Genomic DNA, 26315 nt, shown 5'->3' with positions numbered 1-26315 from the left:
AAATCATTAAAAAGTCCTCCGCACCTGATGAGTGGCTTTTTAAAAAATTTTTTGTTTAATGTTTTTATTTATTTTTGAGACAGAGAGAGACAGAGCATGAGCAGCGCGGGGGCAGAGATAGAGGGAGACACAGAATCCGAAGCAGGCTCCAGGCTCTGAGCTGTCGGGACAGATCCCGACGTGGGGCTCGAACTCACAAACTGTGAGATCATGACATGAGCCGAAGTTGGACGCTTAACCAACGGAGCCACCCAGGCGCCCCGATAAGTGGGCTTTTAAAAATGCCCCAGTGAGGCTGAAACTCTTCAGGTTATGGTCCCAATGGGGACGATTAGTGATAATGGCTGCCACACTGGATTTTCTGGCCACTTATTACATGTCAACCTTGACAAGCAGAGTCGGATATCATCCCATTTTATAGATTGGGAAACTGAGTCTTGGAGAGGTCAAATGATTTGTTCAAGGTCACACAGCTAGGAGAGGGGCGGGCCAGATCCCACTGCACGTGGGTGCTAGGTCAGCGTGGAGCAGAAAGGCTCAACGTGTCTGGAATGGGGTGCCGTGGAGCACGGCCAGGAGCAGGAATTAAGCCCCAAGGCGTCCTCACAGCATCCATGCTGGCCGGACCCTAGTGCATAGCTGCTGTCTTGTGCTCTCTGGCTTCTAGTCCACAACAAGGGAGAAACAGAAAAAGATGAGCCTAGAAGCGTCTTGTTTGCAACCACAGCAAGATGGGGGGAGCAGACCACCTGGGACTGAGTAAACGGCCCAAAGCAGCCAGCAGGCCTCAGAGAAACCGGACTCCGGGGCCATTAGCATCGGCGCAAACACCCCCAAACACATCCTTGCCCCGAGAGCGAAACTGTGACCTCCCTTCTCAGGGTTCCAAGCCCCAGGAGAGGGTCAATGGTGTTCCGTCCTCTTTAAGAAGGCCAAGGGGAATGCAATACAGTTTAAAAGTAGTTAGAAAGCACTCCACAGAGGCAGAAAAGAATGGATTCCGTGTCTACAGGAATGGTAAGTTTGGACCACGTGGCAATGCTTGTGTACGAATTCCTCCCATGAGGGTCAGAAGGGACAAATGGCCTTTCCTGATATTGGACCTTGTTTGGAGAAAGTCACGTGTAATTTGCTTCTTTCTGTGTAGCAACCGATACCCCTGAGGTGACGGGGTGGGGGGTGGGTGGGTGGGTAGGAAGGGGGGGCAGTCACAGACGGCCAAAGTTCATAGAGGAACAGTGGGGGTGGGGATGGGAATTCAGAATATTCTGGCAGTATTTTCCCTGTGAATCCTTGTGACTTTAGCAAGAGCCATCTCTGCTTCTGGCTTCCGCTTCGAGGTTTACCCCAATACCCTTACCTGCAGACCCCGCCCAGCCCTTCCCCTTGGATGGCACCAGCCCCCAGTACTGCTCTCTCCCCACATGGCCCTGGACTAAGCCCACCCAGGACTCTGCAGCACGAGGCCAGCCCAGGGCCCTGTGCGCCGCAGTAGGAGAGATATTTTCATTCAGCACTTTCTGTGTGCCTGGCCCCGCTCTCGCCTTTCCATTTATAAACCCACTTAGTTCATGGAACAGTCCTACACAGTGGATGCTGCTTTCATCACCCCACTTTATAGATGAAGGAACTAAGGCACTGAGGTTAAGGAAAGGGCAGTGCCTGGTCTCAGGGCAGCCCGGCCCCAGGATCTGGATCTGTGCCAATTCACCATACAATCTCCCTGTCAGATGAACATATAGATAGGGCTTGGGGTGCCCCTGAGGCTTACCAAGGGTTAGAGGGGCAGAAGCCATCATATTGGACCCAAGGGGGAAGGGACAGGAGATAGCCGGGAACAGTGTGGCCCTGCCATCGCCCTGGAGAGCCTTGCTCTCTGGAATTTGTCTATATTTAGCAGGTGGTTGGGCAAGAGGCAGATAAGAAATCCTGGGGAGGGGGAGGGCCCCTTATATAGTGTGGGGGGACGGGTCCTGCTCAGATCCTCCTTGGGTGGCCTGTGACTGCTCAGATCCTGGTGTGATCTCTCTCAAGATGCCTGAGCCGGGGAAGAAGCCAGGTAGCTGCAGGTCTAGGGTTGGGGCTGGGTGGGGGGCCAGGAGGGCTGGGACATCTATAATTGGGGGGTTCCTGAGTGAGTTCCTGAGTTCCTGAGTTCCTGAGAGTGGGGGCTGTCTTCTGGGTCTTTTTCTGATTCTTGGTTTCTCCTTCCCATCCTTCTGATGAGAGTGAGGGTGAACCAGGGCCAGGGGGTACAGAGTGGGCCATCACTCCAGTCTCAGGACAGAAGAGGATCCCTTCCCTATCCCCATCCCATCTCCTTCTGCAGCAAGATTAGGCCTGGGCTTGCCTTTTGGGAAAAGGCTGCCACAGGCAGGGGCCCGAGTCTAGACTTGAGCCAGTCTCGCTGAATGCTCTTGGGCAAGCCCTTGCCCTCTCTGGGTCTCAGTTTCCCTATCTGTATAAGGAGGAGTTGAGTTGGCTCTCTCCAGTTGTGATAGTCCCTGCTTTAGGAGCCTGCATTCCTTTGGCCCTCACACCTGGCGTGAAAATGCCAGTTCTTCTGTTCTGCGAGAGAATGGTCGAGAAGCCCTGATCCTGGGCCAAGGGCAGAGAAAGTCACAGGCCAGGGACTTGGTCCTGGCTTGTGCCCTTACCAAGGTCATTCAGGGCAGGGACCCAGCCCCCCAGCCCCCAGCGCCTCCCAGTCCAGCTTTATCTCAGTTGCTGATTCTCAGCCTGAGGCCCTTGGAGAACAAATTTAGCCACAATTCAAGTGGACAGAGTACCTGCCCCTTGCCAAGGGCCCCAGATGGTGGGGGAGAGAGGGAGTTGGGCTTCCCCAGGAAGGAAGGGTCAGGTATCCAAGGACATACCTAACAAAATTCTTGTGTGGAGGTTAGGACCACGGCCCTGGCTCTTCTGCCTACTGGCTGTGTGATGTTGGATAAGTCACTTGAACTCTCTGAGCCTCAGTGTCCACATGTGAGAAATGGGCATAATAATTGCATCGGTCTCATAGAGCCACTGAAGCATTAAATGAGGTGATGCCTTAAAGTGCTTTAGGATGGGGCGCCTGGGTGGCGCAGTCGGTTAAGCGTCCGACTTCAGCCAGGTCACGATCTCGCGGTCTGTGAGTTCGAGCCCCGCGTCAGGCTCTGGTCTGATGGCTCGGAGCCTGGAGCCTGTTTCCGATTCTGTGTCTCCCTCTCTCTCTGCCCCTCCCCCGTTCATGCTCTGTCTCTCTCTGTCCCAAAAAAATAAATAAAAAACGTTGAAAAAAAAATTAAAAAAAAAAAAAAAAGTGCTTTAGGAAGAAGGGATGCAGGGATGGGGTGCCTGGGCCAGCCAGTGGCTCCTGCAGCCTCCATTGGCCTATCTCAGTCTCAGCCTTCAGCAAGAAGCCAAGGTCAGTGGAGGTGGCAGCCAGCAGCCCTGCTGTGTTCGAGGCCGAGACAGAGCGGTCAGGAGTAAAGGTGCGCTGGCAGCGGGGGGGCAGTGACATCAGCGCCAGTGACAAGTATGGCCTAGCAGCCGAGGGCACGAGGCACACTCTGACAGTGCGGGACGTGGGCCCCGCCGACCAGGGACCCTACGCAGTCATCGCTGGCTCCTCCAAGGTCAAGTTTGACCTCAAGGTCATAGAAGCAGGTAAGACCCTGGTCCGCCTTCCCTAGGTTTGAGCTTCTGGGGCAGCCTGGCCATCTCTCCCTCACCCAGGGTATAGGAGGAGCCTTCCCACTTTCTTGCCTTTGCTTTGGCTGAGCCGTCTGCCAGGAATTCCCTTCCTCCCTTTTCTGCAGCAAGACCTCACTGAGTGTCCCCATGTGTCTCCCTGGCCTGTTCCAGTCATTGTGGAAGTAGGGAAAGTTCTGAGATGGATAAGGCACCACGCAGCCCTCCCTCCAGACGCCTTCTCACAGATGGGGACTCGGTGGGCTGCGTGCGCTGGCAGGGAAGCCCCTGGTTGCTGCGGGTGTGGAGGGAGCCCCTGGGGAAAGGAGGGGAGGAATGGAGCCTACAGCCGCCCGGGCTGACCCACCAGGGCGTGGGCGTGCAGTCTGCGAGGGTGAGGAGGCCAGATGCACACGCTGCAGTATGTGACCAGCCTGCAAAGACTGAGGGGGACCAGGGGCAAGAGGAGGGCTCTCTGCTTAGAAGCTGCTCCACGACCCCCCACCCTTTCCCTTCCAGAGAAGGCAGAGCCTGTGCCGGGCCCTGCTCCTGCCCCTACTGAGGCTCCTGGAGGCTCCGGAGAAGCACTGGCCTCGACCACTGAGGAGGGAGGAGGCTTCCCAAGTCCCAAAGGTGAGCCGGTGCAGGGAGGGCAGTGCAGGGACGGTGAAGGCCAGCGGATGGGGTGTCCCAAGGCAGGTCACAAAGGCCTCTGCTCACAGGGTCAAGCTCAGCAGCCCCCGATGGCTCTGGTGCCTCTGATGACCCCATCGGCCTCTTTGTGATGCGGCCACAGGATGGCGAGGTGACCGCAGGTGAGTGTGGGCTGTCGCACCCCGGGGTGGGGTGGGGCAGGGCACAGCAGGGCACCCGCCCAGGCCCAGCCTGTTGCCCTTTCCCTGCAGGTGGCAGCATCACCTTCTCAGCCCGCGTGGCAGGCGCCAGCCTCCTGAAACCGCCCATAGTCAAGTGGTTCAAGGGCAAGTGGGTGGACCTGAGCAGCAAGGTGGGCCAACACCTGCAGCTGCACAACAGTTACGACCGGACCAGCAAGGTGGGGCCTGTGGGCACGGCACGGTTCAGGGGCCCCCTGGAAAGAGGGCATGGGAGCCCCTGGGAGGCACCGGGGGCACAGGGGAGCCTGGGGGTCACCCTGAGACTGAAGGCACACAGGAGGTGCAAAAACGAGACCTAGGGAAGTTGGGAAGCAGGTTGGATAGCCAGGGGCACCCGGGGAAAATGGGGAGGCCCAGGAGACCTGTGGGACATGCCGGGCTTGGAGGGCGTGACAGTCTTAAGGGGGCATAATAAAACTTGTGGGGGCAGGGGGCCCAGGAAGGCTGAGGGACCTCATGAAGCATGGGGGAAGGTGGCATCAGCCAGTGAAGATGTGAACCCTCTGGATGGATGAGGATTGGAGCTCAAGGGGCCCTTCATTATACAAAGAAACCGAAGCTTGAGAGGTTGCTGCTGCTGGTCTGATGTCACTCAGAGCCAGGCCTAGAACCTGTGCTTTGATTCCCAGCTTCCGCTCCTCCCACTCTTCCACAGTCTTGGCCCAGGCAAAGGCTCCTCTGGCAGGGCAGGGCCAACACGTTCAGTTGTGTGGGTTGTGCACTTCACAAAAGTGCCTTGTCTTAAGTGAAGGTCATTTGCCTCGTAGCCATCACAGATTTATATTTTATTACCACCTTGTGCCAGCAGATGGCAGTCATGTGTCTTGACAAGGGGCTCTTTTTCCTATTTACACAAAACCCTTACCCACAGGTTAACTAAACCCTGAGGGGTGAAAATGTTGGTGGCCATTAGCCACTCCCAGTCTCCTTTAGGAGTGAAGGGCCTTCTCTTCCGGTCCCTGGTCTCCCCTGATACCTTCCTTCTACAGGTCTACCTGTTTGAGCTGCACATCACAGATGCCCAGACTACTTTTGCAGGTGGCTACCGCTGTGAGGTTTCCACCAAGGACAAATTTGACAGCTGCAACTTCAGTCTCACTGTCCATGGTGAGGGGAGCCCTGGCGTCCTGGGCTCAGGTCCCCATGGGTCTCATCCCCCACATCTGCCTCCATTTCCCAACACTAAGGAGGATGCCTAGTCCCAACCGGACAACCGCTGCCCACATGCCCAGTGCTGCTCATGCAGGGGCACGAGAGAAACCCATGGAGGTTCCCAGGGTTGGGGTGGGGTCTGACAGCCAAGGCCAGATCTCACCTGGATGGTGAGATGGTCCAGGCTCCTGGCACAGGTGAAGAGGTGAAGGGTGAGCTGGGAGCTGAGTGGGAGATCAGCCACTGCTAAGGGGCTGGGGACCATCAACTACCCAAACTCCCTGGTACCTCAGTTCTGGAAAGGCTCAGAATGTGGGGTCCTGGGGCAGATGCCCGCTCTCAAGGGTCATGGATGGGCAGGTCTGTAATACTCGGAGACTCCGGGGTGAGCGAGGCTTCTGGGGTGTACCTCGCCCCAGGCTTCTGAAGCCTCTTCCCTGTCTCCTCTCCCTCTCTGAACACAGAGGCCGTTGGCCCTGGAGATCTGGACCTCCGATCAGCTTTTCGCCGCACGTGAGTGGTCATCTCTTCTCAGGGACGGCAGGGAGGCCAGTGCTGGGATCTGAAGCCCCTCGGGGTCAGGGCTGGGAATGATGTTGGGGGGGGGCTGTGGGGGGACAGAGCTGAAGTTGATAGTGATGGGGGACAGCAAGCTCCCCCGGGCAGCTGAAGGAACTGGTTCTAACCCCACAGGAGCCTGGCTGGAAGTGGTCGGCGGATCAGGTACCCCTCTCCCAGCCCATGCTTGTCAGACTTCGGGGGTCTGAGATGGAGCCCCCCATCCAGACAGTGTCCATTCTTCTCCCAGTACCTCTCCCCACCCCCACCTCCCCAAGCCTCTTGCAGTTGGGGAGGTCCTTACTGGGGTCCCTCTCCGTAGTGACAGCCACGAGGACGCTGGAACTCTGGATTTTAGCTCGCTGCTGAAGAAGAGGTGAGCCCCTGGGTAGCAGCTCCTGGGCAGATGGTGAGGCCCCATTTCAAATCCCAGCAATGCGGTTTTCCGGCTGTGTGGCCCTGAGCTGGTTACTGTACCTCTCTAAACCAATTTCCCTGTGTGTCAAATGGGATAATCCTACGGGTGCCTGGGTGGCTCAGTCAGTAAAGTGGTGACTTTGGCTCAGGTCACGATCTCACTGTTTGTGGGTTCGAGCCCTGCATCAGGCTCTGTGCTGATGGCTCAGATCCTGGAGCCTACTTCAGATTCTGTGTCTCCTCTCTCTGTCTCTCTTCCCCTTGTGCTCTGTCTCACTCTGTATCTCAAAAATAAATAAGCATTAAAAAAAATTTTGGATAATCCTGGTGTTGGGAAGAGTCAGAGGGCTCTGCAGACATGATAGCTTGTGAACTAAGATCCTCCCAGGGTCCCCCACGACCCCTGACGCTTGAGTCCATGAGAGCTTGCCTCAGTAGGCTCCGGGGACTCACAAGAAGCTGGGAGGGGGCGCCAAGCTGCAGGGATTTCTCCCCCAGCCCCTCCAGCTGACTCTGTGTCCTCTCCTTCTCTCTCCTGGACCCTGCGTTGTGGCTGATGCTGCCGTGGCCTAGAGAGTAAGCATCGGGGGCCGGTGTTTGGGGGCAACAGGGTGTTGGTGGGACTCTGTACCCTGGTGACAGACAGGGCTGGGAATCAGACAGACCTGAGTGTGGATCCCCACTGCCTGGGGCGTCTCTGAGTTTTGGTTCTCCAGATACTCACCTGCCAGAGCTCAGGAGGAACAAACAAGGCCCTGTGTGGGGAAGGCCCTGCTGTGTAAATGGAGGGACACGGGCGTGGGGAGAAGGGAGGGGTGAAGCCCCATGGGCTGTGGCCCCGGGGCCTTTGTGGGCAGGTGGCCCATGCCTCTAATGGTCCACTGCCTTTTTGTCCTGCCCGGAGCAGCAGTTTCCGGAACCTAAGGTGAGTGCCTGATGAAGCCTGCGCCCCCGTCACCCCCAGTTCCACCAGGACTCCCCCATACTGAACTCGAGGTCCAAAGCCAGCCCAAGCGGCACCACCAGAGGGGTCCTGGGCCCCAGGAAGCCCTACCCCAGGGGAGGGCGGGGGGCAACAGTCCTGCCCGCCCCCCCCCCCCCCCCCCAGCCAGAGGGGATTCCCTTGAGGCTTCTCTGCTGGACGCAGGGACCCGAGGCTGGAGGCGCCAGCCGAGGAGGACGTGTGGGAGATCCTGCGGCAGGCGTCCCCCTCCGAATATGAGCGCATCGCCTTCCAGCATGGCATCACCGACCTGCGCGGCATGCTCAAGAGGCTCAAGGGCATGAAGCGAGACGAGAAGAAGAGCACAGGTTAGCCCTCTGCTGCCATGCAAGAGGAGAGGGCACACGCACACACTCACATGCGTGCACACACACACACACACACACGAAAAGGTAAGAGTCAGCTTAGACCAGAGACACCACAAGAAGAGGACAGAGCACAGCTGGGCCCTCCTCACTGAGTAGAAGCCTGGGGTGTGCTGTAAAGCAGAGTCAAGAAGGAGAGAAGGTCCCTTTGGCTGCTGTCTCCCTCTCCGGCCAAGCTTCTGTCTCTCTAGGAGCCGCTAACCCTATCCCTGAGCTGAGCAGGTGGAGGGGACCCCAAGGAAGGCAGAAGGACAAAGAGAGAGGAGACAGACACGTAGAACAGACAGAGATAATAAAGAGACAGGCACAGTGGAGATAGAGAAAATGGGGGACACAGGCAGAGTGTGGTGGGAGGACTCGGCCCAGTGGCACGGCCACCAGCCACGGTGATGCGTGTGAGCCTTCTGGGGCAGCAGGGGCGGCAGGGCAGTGGGGGTGCTGACGGACGTGCTCAGCCTTTCAGAAGAAGCTGGAGCCCGCCTACCAGGTGAGCAAGGGCCATAAGATCCGGCTGACCGTGGAGCTGGCCGACCCCGACGCCGAGGTCAAGTGGCTGAAGAATGGACAGGAGATCCAGATGAGCGGCAGGTGCTGGGGGCAGGTGCTGAGGGCTGGGGGTGGGGGGGCAGGTGCAGCCCCGGGAGCAGTGGGGGCAGGGAGGCTCCCAGCCTGCTCTCCGTGCCTCTCACAGCCGGCCGCTGCCGTGTTCTCTGTCTCTGTGTGGCTTCTGCCCTGCGTGTCTCTCCCCATTTTCCTCTCCCTGGGTCTAATTGCCCATCTTTCTGTTTCTGCCTGTCTCTGTTCCTCGCCCTTTTGCTCCGGGTCTCTCTTCCTCCCGCCTGGATGCTCCCGTGGCCCCTTCTGCTCCACAGCAAGTAAGGCCCAGCTCCGGGAAGGAAGGCTCGGGGGTGGGGGCACCGTCCGACGGGAGGAGGGGGTTGGACCGGGCACCTGGGACACACGAGGTGAGTGACGGCTGTCCATCCATGCCCCTGCCCCGGCCCCCGGCGCAGGTATATCTTCGAGTCCGTGGGTGCCAAGCGCACGCTGACCATCAGCCAGTGCTCGCTGGCCGATGACGCGGCCTACCAGTGCGTGGTGGGCGGGGAGAAGTGCAGCACCGAGCTGTTCGTCAAAGGTGGGCCTGGACCGGGGCCCCCGGGAGGCTGGGACCCTGCGGGGAGGGTGCACAGGGCTCGGCCATCTACGTTCTCCTTGCTCGCCAGAGCCCCCCGTGCTGATCACTCGGCCCCTGGAAGACCAGCTGGTGATGGTGGGGCAGCGGGTGGAGTTCGAGTGCGAAGTGTCTGAGGAGGGGGCCCAGGTCAAGTGGTGAGTGCCAGAGGCACGGGGGCGTGGGCAGGGCTGGGGGGCCTGCGGGCATCCCCAAAGGAGGCCTCGGCACTTACTGCCTGCCCCCCGGCCAGGCTGAAGGATGGGGTGGAGCTGACCAGGGAGGAGACCTTCAAATACCGGTTCAAGAAGGACGGGCAGAGACACCACCTCATCATCAACGAGGCGACGCTGGAGGACGCGGGGCACTACGCGCTGCGTACCAGCGGGGGCCAGGCGCTGGCCGAACTCATCGTTCAGGGTGAGGCCCCGGGGGGTGGGGTGGGGGGTAGCACAGGAGGCTTCAAGGCCCTGGGCGCCCTCGGCCCCAGCACCACCCCCGGCCGTGTTTGGGAATCAGGCAAACCCAGGATGGAGGCCTGTGTGACCTTGGGCAGGTCACTCTGACACACCGAGCCTCGCCATTCTCATCTGTAAAATGGGGGTGCCGAGGTGGCCACCTCAGAGAGTACTGGGAGGGCCAGATGGGCCTGGTTAGTGTTGCCCCGTACCACACACACACTTGAGCTTCCTCGTGCACACCGTCCCATCATCGTAGGCACACATGAATCACACTCACGCGTGCACACGCGGGTTTTCACATGCCCGTGTGATCTCCACATGGATTCACGCCCACACCCACACACACCCTCCCCGGCTCACTGGCTCTGCCCTGTCCTCCGCCCCCCAGAGAAAAAGCTGGAGGTGTACCAGAGCATCGCAGACCTGACCGTGGGTGCAAAGGACCAGGCGGTGTTCAAGTGTGAAGTGTCCGATGAGAACGTGCGGGGCGTGTGGCTGAAGAACGGGAAGGAGCTGGTGCCCGACAGCCGCGTAAAGGTGTCCCACATTGGGCGGTGAGTGTGCAGAGCTGGGCCCCAATGCAAACGGGGGCAGGCAGATGGGGAGAGCAGAGACTGAGACAGAGAGAGAGAGACAGAGGGAGAAACAGACAGACACTAGAGACACATAGGGAGACAGGGAAAAACAGGGAGAGACAGAGAAAGAGAGAGATAGAGACAGACAGAGAGGGACAGGAAGAGACACACAAATAGACACAGGACACAGACTGAGATAGAGAGACAGAGAGAGAGGGAGAGACAGAAGCATACAGAAGAGAATCCTGCAGAGGCAGAGGACAGAAAGAGAGAAGTAGGGAGAGAGACAGACAGGCTGGGAGTTCCCCCCGCCCCCTCCCCGCAGGTCATGGCCAGGGCAGGGCAGCAGGCAGCCAGGCCAGCTCTGGCCAAGGGCCCTCACTCTCTCCCACTCTCTTACTCATGCCTCGAGCATCTGCACCGGCCCGTGCTGGGTCCAAGGTCACAGAGATTAGTGACAGCAGCCTCCGATCAGTCTCTAAAGGCCCAGCCAAGGGGCACTTGTACATTGCCTACCTCTGAAAACACGCGAGGGAGCTAGAAAGCCAAAAATAGAGAAAGAGAGCATTTAAAATACCAGCACCCCACTGAGCTAAGGCGGGGCAGGGGCCCTCTGGGGCCCTGACTACCACGAGACTGGGGTGTGTGGTCCAGTGGGCTCCCCTGAGCCACTACATCCCTGCAGAGTCCACAAACTGACCATTGACGACGTCACGCCTGCCGACGAGGCGGACTACAGCTTTGTGCCTGAGGGCTTCGCCTGCAACCTGTCAGCGAAGCTCCATTTCATGGGTGAGCGGGCGCCTGGGCCAGGTGGGGGCCCCGTCGCCGGGCTCTGCCTGTGCCCAGCCCCGTGCCGCACACTCTCCCTTCTCTTGCAGAGGTCAAGATTGACTTCGTGCCCAGGCAAGGTGAGTCGCGGGACCTCCTCCCCATGCCCACTCCACCCATGTCCCTCTCCACTCACAGAGGAAAGAGCAAGGAAGCTGGAGTGGGGACCCCAAGACCCAAGCCCCAGCTCTGTCAGTCAGAACCATGGGCCAATTATAATCTCTATGCACCTCAGTTTCCTATTCTCTGAAGTGGGAATCCTGACGTGCCTCCTCCACGGGGTGTAGGAAAGATGAGACGAGAAGATGTGAGATTTCATTATTAATTTTCTGCTTTTAGAAGTACCCCTCCTTCTTTTATTTTTATTTATTTATTTATTTAATGTTTATTTATTTTTGAGACAGAGAGAGACAGAGCATGAATGGGGGAGGGGCAGAGAGAGAGAGACACACACAGAATCGGAAGCAGGCTCCAGGCTCTGAGCCATCAGCCCAGAGCCTGATGCGGGGCTTGAACTCACGAACCGTGAGATCGTGACCTGAGCTGAAGTCGGACGCTCAACCGACTGAGCCACCCAGGCGCCCCACCCCTCCTTCTTTTAGATTAAACATCAAGCATCTATCCTAACTTCAGGAGGGTAGTCCGGGCTGAAGCATGCTCTAGGTCAGGGCTTTCCAAACTAAGTTCATTCATTGAATAGGGATACTCCATTTAAAAAGGGTTCCATGCTCTTGCACTGTTGGTGGGAATGCAAATTTGTGCAGCCGCTCTGGAAAGCAGTGTGGAGGTTCCTCAGAAAATTAAAAATAGACCTACCCTATGACCCAGCAGTAGCACTGCTAGGAATTTACCCAAGGGATACAGGAGTGCTGATGCATAGGGGCACTTGTACCCCAATGCTTATAGCAGCACTCTCAACAATAGCCAAATTATGGAAAGAGCCTAAATGTCCATCAACTGATGAATGGATAAAGAAATTGTGGTTTATATACACAATGGAATACTACGTGGCAATGAGAAAGAATGAAATATGGCCCTTTGTAGCAACGTGGATGGAACTGGAGAGTGTGATGCTAAGTGAAATAAGCCATACAGAGAAAGACAGATACCATATGGTTTCACTCTTATGTGGATCCTGAGAAACTTAACAGAAACCCATGGGGGAGGGGAAGGAAAAAAAAAAAAAGAGGTTAGAGTGGGAGAGAGCCAAAGCATAGGAGACTGTTAAAAACTGAGAACAAACTGTGGGTTGATGGGGGGGTGGGAGGGAGGGGAGGGTGGGTGATGGGTATTGAGGAGGGCACCTTTTGGGATGAGCACCGGGTGTTGTATGGAAACCAATTTGACAATAAATTTCATATATTGAAAAAAAAAACCACACTATTTCCAGCAAAAAATAAAAAAAAATAAAAAGGGTTCCATGGTTGGAGGGGCACCTGGGTGGCTGTCGGTTAAGCGTCCGACTTCGGCTCAGGTCATGATCTTGCGGTTTGTGAGTTCAAGCCCCGCGTCAGGTCTGTGCTGACAGCTCAGAGCCTGGGCCTGCTTTGGATTCTGTCTCCCACTTTCTCTGTTCCTTCCCTGCTTGCACACGCGCGCGCTCTCTCTCTCTCTCAAAATAAATAAATAAAATAAGCATTAAAAAAAGGTATATGTAAGTGATGAGCCACTGGATTCTACTCCTGAAGCCAAGGCCACACTGTATGTTAACTAACCTGAGAATTTAGGGGGAAACAAAAAGGGTTCCATGGTGAAGTCAGTTTGAGAATCACTGAACACTCGGGCCACCTCCTGCTGACTCAGAAGCATCTCAAAGGCTCTGGAAAATCCTGTGAGCCACTGGATTCTACTCCTGAAGCCAAGGCCACACTGTATGTTAACTAACCTGAGAATTTAGGGGGAAACAAAAAGGGTTCCATGGTGAAGTCAGTTTGAGAATCACTGAACACTCGGGCCACCTCCTGCTGACTCAGAAGCATCTCAAAGGCTCTGGAAAATCCTGTGGTGAAGAAATTGTGCTTAACTCTGTTTCATCCAGGGCCTCCTCATCGATTTGGCCGTGGAAACTTCTTTTTCTTTTTTCTGGCAAGACACTGGTGTTCCTCCTAAACGCAGTCTGAGAAATGCTACAGTAGGCGACCCGGTGTTACAAACTTCCCTGGAACTTCCAGGGGGGATGGAAAGGTCCTAGATCTTGACCTGGTGGTGGTTGCACAGGTATATACAATTGTGACACCTCATCGAGCCGTATGCTCAAATCTTGGCATCTTCTTGAATGGAAATTATATGTCAGTTGAATTGATTAAAAAACAACCACCAGGGGCATGGACTCCTTCCAGTTTCCGCCTCTTTCGTGACGCTAGGGCCCCTGCCCCTTTTTCTGACCTATGCCATCTCCCCCACCCAGAACCTCCCAAGATCCACCTGGACTGTCCGGGCCGCAAGCCGGATACCATTGTGGTTGTGGCTGGGAACAAGCTACGCCTGGATGTCCCTATCTCTGGGGACCCCGCTCCCACTGTGATTTGGCAGAAGACCCTCACACAGGTACTGTGGATCCCTCCTCCACTTCCCCATCTGTAAAATGGGTGCGTGGGACCAACGGGTGTTGGCATCGGCTCCCCATCCCACAAGTGCACACCCTACAACTGGCTACCCACTGGGAGTGCAGAGGCTCAGCTGGCTGGGAGGCGGGCAAGGTGGGCAGCAGAATGTGGGTGGGCAAAGGGGGGCCAGAGGGGCCGCTGGGCAGGGATGATACCCTCCAGGCTGAGTCAGCCCCTCTTCCCCCTGCTTCCCTCCTGCTCTGTTCCCAGAAGAACAAGGTCCCAGCAGGGCCATCCCTGGATGCCCCAGGGGAGGATGCAGGTGACAGTGACGAGTGGGTGTTTGACAAGAAGGTGAGTGAGGCTGATGGTGGGATCCAGCTCGTTTGCCTCCCGTGATTTTCTGCCTACACGGTTTCCACCCTTTGGTGAGGTCTCCGTGAAGCCACCATGTCTGGCCAGCTGTGTTCCTGCCCCAGGGATGGTCTACGTGGGATCCTCATGCCTCGGTCAGGCACAAGTTCCCTGAACATTGCTGGGAAGCCCTCATGACCGGGCTGTTCCCAAAGCTCCCGTCTCCCGGGGCCGACCTTGACTTTGTACTTCTTCCCGACTGGAGAGGGGGTTTCCCTGGCACTTTTCTGTCAGAGCAGCTGCCTGGGCACCACTCGGGTCAGCTCTTCCTCCTCCAGGCACAGTTGACCCCTCCACCCACCTGAGGTCTTTCGGGATCCTCAGCTCTGTAAGGTCATGTGATTTCCATTTGGCAGATGAGAAAACTGAGGCACAGAGAAAATCGGTGATTGCCTAAAACTCCGTGATAAAGCCAGACCTAGAGCCCAAGCCCCTGGCCCCAGTGCTTTGCCCACGGCGAGCACTAAACAAAGCTGTCTGGACTCGGTGCTCACAAGAGTGCAGTTTCCGCTCAAGCTACATCTGCTCCCAGGACCCCGTGCGGAGTTCTGTTCCTATCTCTGGCCATTGCACGGGCTGTCAAAGCCTGTGGTTCTGACTTGGCCCTTCTCCCCCACTTCCCCTCCCCCCCCAACCCAGCTGCTGTGTGACACCGAGGGCCGGGTGCGGGTGGAGACCACCAAGGACCGCAGCATCTTCACTGTCGAGGGGGCAGAGAAGGAAGACGAGGGTGTCTACGTTGTCACGGTGAAGAACCCCGTGGGCGAGGACCAGGTCAACCTCACGGTCAAGGTCATCGGTGAGGCTGGCTGGCCTGGGGCCACCAGGGAGGCCCGTCCATTTACTTGCTTAGCCACGTGACAGACATCACGGGCATGCTCTCAGCTCCATGGAGAGGATTGGGATGAGGACATGGGGTGAATGTGGGCAGTGGGGAGCCATGAAAAGCATTGGTCACAGGCTGGTGACACGATCAGAACTGCATTCTGGAAGCATCTGTGGGGTGGTGGGGGCAGGCAGCCTTGGCCCTGGGCCCTGGGCGGGGCTGATGTGGGTCCATCCCTCCAGATGTGCCAGATCCTCCCGCGGCCCCCAAGATCAGCAATGTGGGTGAGGACTCCTGCACCGTGCAGTGGGAGCCGCCTGCCTACGACGGGGGGCAGCCGGTCCTGGGTGAGTGCAGGGCACGGGGATAGAGCTCAGGGCCGGGGTTGTGGGGCAGGCTAGGCCCCAGACCAGAGCTCCCGTCTCCCCTTCATCAGGCTACATCCTGGAGCGCAAGAAGAAGAAGAGCTTCCGGTGGATGCGGCTGAACTTTGACCTGCTGCAGGAGCTGAGCCACGAGGCACGGCGCATGATTGAGGGCGTGGTGTATGAGATGCGAGTCTACGCGGTCAATACCATCGGCATGTCCAGGCCCAGCCCTGCCTCCCAGCCCTTCATGCCTATTGGTGAGCCTGCCTGGCCTGGCACTGCCCCACGCCCTCCCTGGTCAGAAGCAGCTGCTCTGTGGGCGGCCACCGCACTAGGCATTTACATCCGGGTCCCTTTTAAAAGGCTCCCTCGGGGATAATCCTTTTCATTTCACAGAGGAAGGAAGTGAGGCTCTGAGAAGTTAGAAGACTTGCTCAAGGTCACCTAGCTGGTAGGGGTGGAGCTGAGCCTCTCACCACTCTGTTGGTGCCTCTCAGGCCTCACTCTCCACATCTGTAAAATGGGGATAATGACAGTATCTACTTCATGGAACTGAGGTTAGGGTGAAATGAGATAACGCAGGCAGAACATCTGGCATACAGCAGGTGCTCAATAAATGTTAACTGTCCCCTCTTCCCCACTCCCTTCAAGCAGGGTTTGTCATATATGGGATAGGGTGAGGGCACTGGGCGCCTTGGGGTCTAAGAGGCGTGGGTCTGTCTCCACCACCCCCAGGAGGGCCATCTGGGGTCACTGCCCTGAAGTCGCCATTTCCTCATCTGAGTCATGGGGGTCGAGAGGGTGGAAGGGATGCTGACAGGTGTGTCAGGCTCTCAAGGACAGCTGTCCCTACCAGGATGTGGGAGCGGGGGTGGGGGGGTGGCTGTCTGTGGCATGGGCAGAAGCCACCCCCTGCCCAAGGACCCAGCACGGCTTGGGGAGATGGAGGCAAGGGGTGGGGGTGGGGGGGACTGTGGGGAGAAGGGTCCAGGCCTCTCTCTTTAGAGACTGGCTTCCAGTCAGTCAACTATTAGCTGTTAGTCAACTCGCCCGATCATACAGTGCCAGGAAATCTCGTTTCCAGCTAGTTTTTCTTTAACTTACATTTATAGCATTTCCTGTGTTGTCTGACAGAAGGGTCTCCTTCTAAGCATGTTTGTGCTCTTTTGGGTATCTATTCCTATTTAGCGCTCTTTTTTTTTTTTTTGAGAAGGAGAGAAGAGGCAGGGAAAGAGAATCGTAAGCAGGCTCCATGCCCAGCGTGGGGCCTGAAGTGGGGCTCAGTCTCACGTGAGACCATGACCTGAGCGGAAATGAAGTCTACCGCCTAATGACTGAGCCACCCAGGCGGCCCTAGGCTCTCTTTTGTAATTGCTGTGTTTGTTTGTAAGCCTATCTAGAGACAGGTCTTTTAGTGGGAGCTGAAATAATTCTGACACCCCTCGAATAAGCCAGACTAAGGGCAAGTGTCCCTGCGTGACCGGTGGCCCGTTGAGGGTCTGGGTCAGAGCCCTTCCCTTTCCCCCAGTGGTGTAGGCTCACTCAGACCCCTCTCTGACTCCGCCTCTGCCTAGGCCCCCCAGTGAGCCCACCCACCTGGCCGTGGAGGATGTCTCAGACACCACCGTCTCCCTCAAGTGGCGGCCCCCGGAGCGGGTGGGAGCCGGAGGCTTGGATGGCTACAGCGTGGAGTATTGCCAGGAGGGCTGTGAGTGCCCCTGCCCAGCCCCGGGCCCTCACCCAGCACCCTCCTCTGAATTGCCCCCCTCGGACCGGCACCTGTCACCCTGTTCGACCCCTCTTTACGGCAGAAGCCCCAGCCAGCCACCGGAGGGCGGGCAGTGGGGCGGGCCCTTGATGTTGATGCTGCCCACGGGCTTCCCCGGCCAGGCTCGGAGTGGGTAGCTGCCCTGGAGGGGCTGACAGAACACACCTCGTTGCTGGTGAAGGACCTGCCCACGGGGGCCCGGCTCCTCTTCCGTGTGCGGGCGCACAATATGGCGGGGCCCGGGGCCCCCATCGCCACCAAGGAGCCCGTGACGGTGCAGGAGATACTGCGTGAGTGGCCCTTGCGCAGTCACAGGACAGGCCTGCCGCTGACATCCTGGCCGTTGGGGTCGGTGGAAGTGGGGACATCCCGGGAGACCCTACTGGAGAGAGGGACAGGAGAGTCTGAGCCTTTATTCACGCCCCAGGCCCAGGGAAAACATTCGCAGAGGGTTCCCTGGGCTTTTCTGCATCAACCCCTAGTTCTGGGACAGGGAAAATGTAGGCCTTTGAGCTTTGTTCTCTGAGCCTCTCAGTTCAACAGGTAGGTATTGTCCTCGTGTTCATAATTTAGCGTCATTGGGCCATCTGGGATCCACTCCCCATTCCTCTATTCCCAGCAAAGGATCAATCATGTAAAGATTGGTTCTCAAAGCGGAAAGAGGCAGCAGACTGGGGCAGAAACAGCCTGCAGGACAGGGATAGAGTCCAAAAGTCTACATTTGCATCCTGGCCTGTGACTTCCTAACTGCGTGACCTCGAACAAGTTGCTCACCCTCTCTGATCCCTCCCTCTTACAGCGGTGTGGTGAGGTGGAGATAGAAGCAGGGGTTCCGTAGACCATCTGGGGCTGGGATAGGGGGAGCTGAGGGCGGGGCATTTTCCTCAGCCATAGCCTTCTGGGCCCTGCCTCGGGAGGGGAGGAGCTGTAGCGCTCCCCAGGGCTGAGCCCTCCCTTGCTGAGCTGCCCACTTGGCACCCGCAGAGCGGCCACGGCTCCAGGTGCCCCGGCACCTGCGCCAGACCATCCAGAGGAAGGTCGGGGAGCCCGTGAACCTCCTCATTCCTTTCCAGGTAGGGCTGGTCCCCCTCTCTGTGCCCTGGTGTGTCATCCTTGCCTAGCGGGTAGAGGAGTTTCAGGGGCTGACCAGACCCTGAGATGCCACCCAGTCGTGCCAGGCTTGGGGGTGAGCTGTCCCTCCCTGCAGGGCAAGCCCCGGCCTCAGGTGACCTGGACCAAAGAGGGGCAGCCACTGGCAGGCGAGGAGGTGAGCATCCGCAACAGCCCCACGGACACCATCCTGTTCATCCGGGCTGCTCGCCGCGCCCACTCTGGCACCTACGAGGTGATGCTGCGGATCGAGAACATGGAGGACAAGGCCACGCTGGTCCTGCGGGTCGTTGGTGCGTGGCACTGGGGCCCCCTCTCTGAGATGCCCAGAGACCCTGCAGAAGGTGGCAGGCCAGGTCCAGGCTGGCGGGGGTGAGGGGGCCTCCCAGGGCCCTCTGTTTGTACTCCAGCAGTCTCAGGAGGTCTGTTCCGGCTGGTCTCTCTCCTGCAGACAAGCCAAGCCCTCCCCAGGATATTCGGGTCACTGAGGCATGGGGTTTCAATGTGGTTCTGGAGTGGAAGCCACCCCAAGATGATGGTAACACAGAGATCTTGGGTTACACAGTACAGAAAGCTGACAAGAAGACCATGGTGAGCCTGGGTTCTGGGCCCCCCATATGTACCCTCCCCAGGGCCAGGCACACCCGGGCCCCAGCTTTCTCCCCTGACCTTAGAATGGGTCTGCTTTTCATCCTTCCTCTCTGATCTGGTTCCCTCCACAGTTGGGGTACAGACACCAGGGGTACCCAAAAGAGGCCCCTGGCAGGGAGTAGGGCCTGACCCCCAGAGACCCTCCCTTTCCTCCACACCCCAGGAGTGGTTCACTGTCTTGGAACATTACCGTCGCACTCACTGTGTCGTCTCGGAGCTCATCGTTGGCAACGGCTACTACTTCCGGGTCTTCAGCCATAACGCGGTGGGGCCCAGTGACAACGCGGCCACCACCAAGGAGCCTGTCTTTATCCCCAGACCAGGTGCTGTACCTTTACTCCCACCCCCAGGAGGAGCTGGGGCAGGGAGGCGGTAGGAACAGGGAGGGGGCCTAGCGTGGTGTGGCACTCTTGGTGCAAAGTCTTATCACCCACAGGCATCACATATGAGCCACCCAACTACAAGGCCCTGGACTTCTCCGAGGCCCCGAGCTTCACTCGCCCTCTGGTGAACCGCTCAGTCATTGCTGGCTACAATGCTACCCTCTGCTGTGCTGTCCGGGGTAGCCCCAAGGTAGACAGTTTGGGATCCTGATCCAGGCAGACTCAGGAGGCAGGGTTTGGAGGCTCCAACCTCCATCGGTCCTCTCCCCAGCCTTTCCCTGCTTTCTACTGCCCAGGGGCGCAGGGCCGGGCTCCTCTCCCTGAGCAGGACCTCGGCACTCTCCATTGGCTCCCTGTTCATTCCCTGCTTAGGCATAGTTTGGATTCCAGCGGGAGCCCCTAGAATACAAACAGGTTCCTGCCAGGTCTCCTGTCAACCTGAGATGGTCTCCCTCCCTCCCATTACCTGATTTATAGCCCAAGGTTTCCTGGTTCAAGAATGGCCTGGACCTGGGAGAAGATGCCCGCTTCCGCATGTTCAGCAAGCAGGGAGTGTTGACCTTGGAGATCAGAAAGACCTGCCCCTTTGATGGGGGCGTCTATGTCTGTAGGGCCACCAACTTACAAGGCGAGGCACAGTGTGAGTGCCGCCTAGAAGTACGAGGTGAGGAGCCCATAGGGCCAGGGCCCAGGGTGGTGGAGGCAGGGAACCAGCTGGGACTGTGCTGGCCTGGGCCATGCGGTGGCTCTGAGAGCAATGACCCTGTCTTGTCCAACACGTGTACTGGTTTCTGGGCTTTGCTCTCAGAGCTGAGAAACACACATGTGACGTGGCCTCCTCCTCCCCTACAGTGCCTCAGTGATCCGGCTGGCTCCCGGAGAGGGCCAGGTATGTACTCCAAGTCACCCCGACACCACCACCCAGGTCAGAGGCTGAGCCCTGGCCCTTGGTTCAGGGGCAGCCATCAGGAAGTGGGGGTGCAGGTGCCTCCATGCACGATTTCGGTGCAGCTCGTTCACAAGGGAACCTGTGTTACAGGTGCCACAGGATGCCAGCCCATGTACTGGGAGCCTGGAAGGAAGCCGGACAAGCCGCCTTCTGCTGCTGGATATGTGTGTGCAAGTGTGTATCTTAGGGTTGGGCTAGTGGAAGCATCAGTAGGGCAGTGCAATTAAGGTGAGCGGGCCTGGGAGGCTCGGCACACGGACTGAACTGAGCTCCCACTGGAAGCTCTCAGGTCTTTGGGACAAATGGGTGGTAGGCTCAGCAAATGGTGGTTGGGGACAGGCCTTTCTGGCCTGCCATGTCTTCTCAATGTATAAGGGCAATAAAAGATCAGTGCGGTCACAGGGAACTGACTCTTCTTGTCCAACACATTTTTCACAAAAAGCACAGGGAAATATACTTGACCTTCAGAGCAAAATTCCAGGTATTCTGTCTCATGAATGAGTTGAATGAAGCTGAGAGTGGAATTCTACATTCATAAAACACTAGAAGAAACCTCAGCCTTCCCCCACTTGTGTATGTCCTTCTGATGAGGAAACTGAGGCACTGTGATGGAAGGAAACCCGGGGCTCTCCCGCCTGGTCCCCTGTGCTCTGTACTGCCTTTGTCCTGGGGACCTGTGGTTGCAGCAGCCTGGATGTGGGGCAGTGCTGAACTTCCATGTGGTTCTGTGCCCATAGGGTCTGGGAAGGAGCCGCGCCAGGCTGCTTCGGGGTCCCAGTATGCAACAAGTCCACGGCCCTTCCACATCTGCTTCCCAGTGGGAGAGGGTGGTCCTGTCCGGTGCAAGATATTGGGAACCAGGGGCCTCCTCTGCTCTTCCTTTCCCCATAGGGAGCCTAAATCCAATTATCAGTCTACTTTTGGGAGGAAGAAGCCAGCCAGCCGGTCTCAGAGTGCCCTGATAGTGTGGACGGTCTTTCTTGTCCAGGTAGCACCAGAGGATTTTCCATGGCATAGAAAAAAAAATTCCAGGAAGCCTGGTCCTAGGGTTGCTTCTCTTAAGAGTCCCACCCAACCTAAGGCACTCCTGGCCAAGAGCCCTGAGCCCGGGCTCCAGGCTCTGTGAGACGCCCTGGCCAAGTCATGCCACCTCTCTGGACCGCACCTGTGAGGGGCAAGGGGGGCCCTGGTTTTTTCCTTCACTGCTAAATGAATCTCTCTGCTCAAATGTCTAAGCCCAGTTTGGCTGCTTCCTCCAGTGGCCAGTCCTTAGCAGGGCAGCCCTTGGGGGGCTGGGCGGGGGACATAGGGCAGGAAGCCCCTCCCATAGCCTCTTCCTGGAAGCGGGGTGGGAGGCTGGGGCTTCAGCATGCCAGGACTCCAATGCGCACGATCTCATCTCCCTCCTTCTAGGCCTGAGATGCCTCTGTAGAGTCCAGGGAAAGCCTTCCTCAGGCCTGGGCGGAGAGGAGGCGTCATTAAATACAAGGCGGTCAGGAGCCCGAGGAGAGTTAAGGACATTTATTTCACATTCACACATCTGTACATTTTTTATAAATAACGTAGAGCTGAAATATGTACAATCACCTCTTGCCCACTCCCAGGCCATCCCTCCCTTCCAGCACCCAGCTGCCTGCAGACACGGACGTGTACACTGAGCTCGGCTCTCCCCTACCTGGTTCCCGGGCATGGTAGCCAGTGGTCTCTGGGACTCTCCCAGCCCAACCACTCTGATCTCTCATGACGAGGCAAAGCAGACCTTAGGGAAATTGCTGCTCAGCGAGAAGGAGCCCCTCGGTGCGGCTCCACCGCAGTGGGAAGCCGTGGCAGGCGGCAGCTACGGGCTTGGGAAACGCGTAAGGAAGGAGGGAGGCTGCCACTGACTCTGCTGCCCCGTGACTCTCCCGGCCTTTCCCTGCCCACCCCTTCTCTGGAGGACAGGTCTCAAGCTCCCCTCACTCTGCACTGAGTGGGCCTTCGCCCAGGACCCAGTCACGCCGGATCAGAGGAGACGGACAGCCAGAGTCCTGCACTGGAGGGTCATAACACCAAGGACGAGGAACCACGACACAAATGTCTCAGGGACACGCAAGGTTGGGCTCGTACTGTACTCAGAGTTCTTACAAGCCATCGGCCCAAAAGACAGACAGACATCACTCTTGAGCCCTGAGGGGACAGGAGGCTGGTCTCCTGGGAGTGGAGAGGGAGCAGGGGGAGGAAACCGGCTGAGTCCTGTGACAGACACTAAGACACGCTGAAACACACAACTCTGGACCGACTAAGCCATGGCTAGGGGCTCGCAGAGGACATGCGCGCGCAGCACGGTGCGCTTGCGGACGGCAGACGCAAGCACATCCCCCGGGCTGGGGGGGCTCTCGACCCCTCCCATCAGCTCGAGACGGGCCGGGGTGGGGTCCTGAGATCTTCCTCACTGCTACGGACTGCGGCCACATATGAGAAGAGACACAACACAGAGTAGCAGATCTCATGGGCCTAGAGGGAAGAGAAAACCAGACGGATCAAGTTCCTGAGATTCCGGCATCACCACGCGTGGCTGCCAAGCAGGAAACTCTGCCCTCACACGGGGCTCGGGGCTCACAGCTGGCCGGCGGGAGAGGGGATCTGCGCGCGTGTCTCTCTCTCCCAGGGCCGAAGACTGGTTTCGGCTTCAGCTGGACCTGTGGCATCTCGACCAAACTCAGCTCTCAAACCATTCCTAGTGCCCCGTACCCCATGCTCTCAGAGGGCCCACCCACTCCTGTCTGAAGGTCCCCAGGGAGCCCTGCGCACACTGGCCTGCCGGGGTTGGGCGGCACACTCACCATCGGTGTCTTGTACTTGTGGCTCACCACTTCTTTAATTTCAGGAACTAAAACCGGACGGGCAAGAGACAAAACAGAAAGTTCAAAACTAAGAGCGGTAGTGCCAGGCTCTCCCAGGCGGCAGCGCCCGGCACCAGGGTCCCCTTCCCCACCGTGGCATGTCCCAGCGGCTGTGGCGGCTCAGGCCATGCCAGCTTCTGTCCAGCTGCTGCTGGATGAGAGGCCGCTGCCCCAGACTCCTCAGCCAGACCTCTGAGGCCTGCTGTGGCTCCCTGTGCCATGGCTGTGACTCTACCCACTTCCTGGAGAGCCTCAGCAGGGGAGCGGGCTGGCCTCTCACCAGCCTGTTCACTGCCACTGTCCAGGGCCCTGCGGAGCTGCGGTGGGGCGTTCCCACGTTTTGGCTGAGAGTTGTCTCTAGCCTGTGCCTCTCGCCGTGCTGAGATGCCCAAGAACTCATCCCTGTGACCAGCCCGAGACTGTTCATGTTAAGCATGGTTCCCTGCACTCCCAGCCTCTACACAGAGGGTCCTTAGGCTGGATGAAGAAGCGGCATGATACTCAACCCACCAGACCTGTAAGTTTCCTTCCCTGAGTGGCAGGAGAGGCCCAGGCCTGCCTGTGTGAGGGAGAGCGTCAGAGGGCTCTGGAGCAGACACACCGAGCGGAAGACAGGCGAGTACAGCACCCGGGGAGGGAGGTGACAGGGAGCATCAGGCAAAATACACACATGTTCACAGCCCAGAATGCAAGACTAAGAGTCACCCCTGCCCCAGCCATGCAGGGGTTCTGCTTGGCCAGAGGAAGGAGTAAGGCCCCCCCCGGGGCACAGCCATCCTGATGGCCCCTGGAGAGGGGAGCAGGGGGGCATGGCATCACCCTGGGGGCCAGAAAAGGTAGCAGGAGAGTTGGCCACACCTTCTTCCGACCCTGGGAGGTAGAACTCAGGGGGACCCAGGGTTAACCAGGGAATAAACTCATCATAGGTAGAGCAAGAAGCCCAGGTCCTTCTTCTGAGTTGAAAGATTCCCCCAAATATCTCTCTGGCAGAAGAGAGGAGGGAGCACACAGGGGAGAAAACTCAGAACGAGTGAGCCAGCACGCGGGTGGGGGGAGGCTGAGAGGAAGAGGGTGGGGAGAAAAGGGATGAGACAACTGGCAATGGGAGCGGCTGGTCTGGTTGAAGGGAGCCCATCCCACCCACGGCAGGGCCCAGGCAGGGGCCTGGGGGGAGGCAGCACGAGCCGAGGTCACTTTACCTGCTGGAGAACGAAGGTTTTCATAGCAGCGATGGGGGGCACAAAAGAATGAAGCACAAACACAGCAGGAACTCAAAGCCCCAGGGTGAGAACCCACTACACCACTTCTCAGCGCCTGGCTGCAGGGAGGCTGGCTCCCAGCCTCCAGCTACAACTGCCCTGCCTGCCTCTGAGGCCCACGAGGCTCCCTGCCCTCCAGAGTGAGTCTGCCGGTACCACCATGCGCCCTCCTCCAGCGCAGAGGCTCAGGGGACACCAGAGCGGCACCAGGTGGCTACACGGAGCACTGGGCTGTCAGGAGAATCGCAGCAGGCGACATGAACACAGTAGAGCTTGGAAACTGCCCGTCTGCTCTGCCCCAGAACTTTCTGATCACCAGCTGGCCAAGCAAGGGAAGGTGGCACCAGCTCGCTGAGCCTTTGTAGGGGCATCTCTGAACTCTAACCCTGTCTAAGGCCACTTGCTCTTCCGGGACCCACTCCCTAGCAGCTCTGGTCTCTCTTTTCTTTCTTCCTCCTTCCCTTTGCTCATCTCGGGTTCCCTTTTCTTCCCTATCGCTCCTAATCCTCCTGACCTCTCTGCAGAGGTGGTTCTTCTCTCTGCCTCTAGTCCCTCCTCTGGAGCTCCGAGGTTTGAGTTACTGCCATGTGAGTCCAGACCTAAGAGCAAAATAGTGTAATTACCAAATTCCTCCAGGACAAAGACGCCTCGAACTGTATTGCACTTTTTAATGTGATTCAGCTCTATGAAAACCTGCAAGAGAGGGAGGGAGGGCGGGGTAAGGCCCAAAGGCTCTCCCCCTGCCCCACAAAGCCCACTCTCCCAGCTCTAGCCCCACCCACACACGGAAGACCTAGTTCCCAAAGGGAGGACCAAAGAATCCACACACACACAACTCAAAAGCGCTAAGAAGCGAAGACAGCAGAAAGGGCATGTACCTTCCGCTCCTGGCCGGAGGAGAAAGCATGGGAGAAAAATGAAGGCGTTAGTTTTAACGGTCAAACCCAACCCGAAGGCCCCTCTGCTGTCCTGGGCTGCCCGCCCATACCCTCTGCCCAGGGCAGCGCTTGGAGGACACGGTGCCCCAGGGGTCTCCCCGCTCAGCCCATCAGCTCTCTACCCTTCCATGCATCCTCCTCCGGCGCAGAGGGCTGGCACGGGCGCAAAGCTCCCCTCAGATTGTCCTTGGGGTGGGAGGTGTTGGTATCTTCCTTGAAACAAAATCCAGGCTCTCCCCAGAAGTACACGGTGATACAGTAACAGCTACCTCTTAGGAGCAGCTACTAGGAGTTCCACAAATACTATTTGTTATCCTTACACCTATGTGGCCCAGCATGCAGTAGCGCCCTCGTTTTCGAGCTGAGGGCAGAGGATCAGAAAGTTTGTCTGCCCGTGAGTACTGAAGCTGGGCTCTGAATCCAAGCACATCCTGACTCCAAAGGCCCACTTGTTACCCCACTCTGTCGGACTCTCCCAGAGGGTCCAATGCTTCAACTCCGAAGGACTGTTAGGTGGTGGAAGACGGACCCCAGGGCCATTATCTCGTTATCAGTCAGGGTCTGACTCCCCCTATAGGCAGGATCTCTCTTCTAGGGCGAAGCCTTAAACTACAGACCAGCTCGTGCATGCGGTGCTAATGGTTAGACATTAGGTTGGTCCAGAGGGGCTCTGCTGACGCTGGTACCCAGAAGAGGGCATCTGGCTGTTGTTTAACAAGATCTCTTCTTCAGAAGGTAAGGCATCGGGGGAAGCCTCTAAATGCAGTCAGAAGCCCGCTTCCCAAGAAGTGCTGGCACCTTCATGTTCCAGAAAAGTACTTCAGTGAACCTCTCTTTGGGCTGACCCTAAGGTCTCAAGTATACTATTCAATACATTAATGTTACTGATAGTAAATATACTGCTGACAGTACCCTGCCTGAGCAGCTGTTTCCCATCACACCAAAGCTGCCCGGTTAGATTCCTAAAAGAAGGAGAACTAAAATGGCAGTGGAGGAAGAAAGCCACAGAGTCCAGATGTTCACCTCCCCTGAGTATCTGCTGCCTGGCCAGGGGCTGTGGTGCTTCACACATTCGGACCTGGCTCAGAACCTCAAGGAGAGGAACCAGTACGTC

The 26315-nt window shown here is 57.6% G+C and overlaps 2 protein-coding genes across 17 annotated transcripts in view; one reads left to right on the top strand and one right to left on the bottom strand.

The window, feature by feature from the left end:
• The first annotated feature begins 1193 nt into the window (after nt 1–1193).
• MYBPC3 (myosin binding protein C3) lies at nt 1194–20525 on the top strand. The gene is made up of 35 exons (XM_042958215.1): nt 1194–2059; nt 3385–3651; nt 4195–4308; nt 4398–4490; nt 4581–4729; nt 5561–5678; nt 6188–6236; nt 6417–6446; nt 6604–6657; nt 7272–7274; nt 7606–7623; nt 7846–8009; nt 8522–8654; nt 8939–8941; nt 9080–9204; nt 9293–9398; nt 9494–9660; nt 10090–10255; nt 10962–11068; nt 11158–11187; nt 13515–13654; nt 13924–14007; nt 14707–14866; nt 15136–15240; nt 15330–15522; nt 16836–16969; nt 17152–17319; nt 18014–18102; nt 18237–18432; nt 18591–18730; nt 18954–19113; nt 19227–19363; nt 19651–19837; nt 20026–20062; nt 20213–20525. Exons 1-34 carry the CDS (start codon nt 2035–2037, stop codon nt 20034–20036), a joined length of 3825 nt encoding a protein of 1274 aa, XP_042814149.1. The 5' UTR covers nt 1194–2034; the 3' UTR covers nt 20037–20062; nt 20213–20525.
• Nucleotides 20526–21628: 1103 nt separating this feature from the next.
• The window catches only part of MADD (MAP kinase activating death domain), a 40801-nt gene continuing 36114 nt past the window's right edge, over nt 21629–26315 (bottom strand). For 13 of the 16 annotated variants that reach the window (XM_042959137.1, XM_042959147.1, XM_042959138.1 and 10 more), the window contains 3 exons: nt 24887–24956; nt 22945–22991; nt 21629–22615 (listed from right to left, as the gene is read on the bottom strand). In XM_042959137.1, the coding sequence (XP_042815071.1) occupies nt 22511–22615; nt 22945–22991; nt 24887–24956 (222 nt within the window). In that variant the 3' untranslated portion in view covers nt 21629–22510. Of the gene's footprint in view, nt 22616–22944; nt 22992–24777; nt 24863–24886; nt 24957–26315 lie in introns of all 16 variants that reach the window. The other 3 variants (XM_042959145.1, XM_042959146.1, XR_006208550.1) reach the window with 2 other exon arrangements.

The sequence above is a fragment of the Panthera tigris genome, chromosome D1 (assembly GCF_018350195.1).
Source record: "Panthera tigris isolate Pti1 chromosome D1, P.tigris_Pti1_mat1.1, whole genome shotgun sequence".
Taxonomy (NCBI): Eukaryota; Metazoa; Chordata; class Mammalia; order Carnivora; family Felidae; genus Panthera; species Panthera tigris.
This window is presented reverse-complemented; position numbering and strand designations above follow the sequence as displayed.

Coding starts and splice junctions, on each gene's coding strand:
- MYBPC3 (XM_042958215.1), top strand. CDS start 2,035: ATGCCTGAGCCGGGGAAGAAGCCAG. Junction 4,730..5,560: donor GTTACGACCGGACCAGCAAG/GTGGGGCCTGTG, acceptor TTCCTTCTACAG/GTCTACCTGTTTGAGCTGCA. Junction 10,256..10,961: donor AAGGTGTCCCACATTGGGCG/GTGAGTGTGCAG, acceptor ACATCCCTGCAG/AGTCCACAAACTGACCATTG.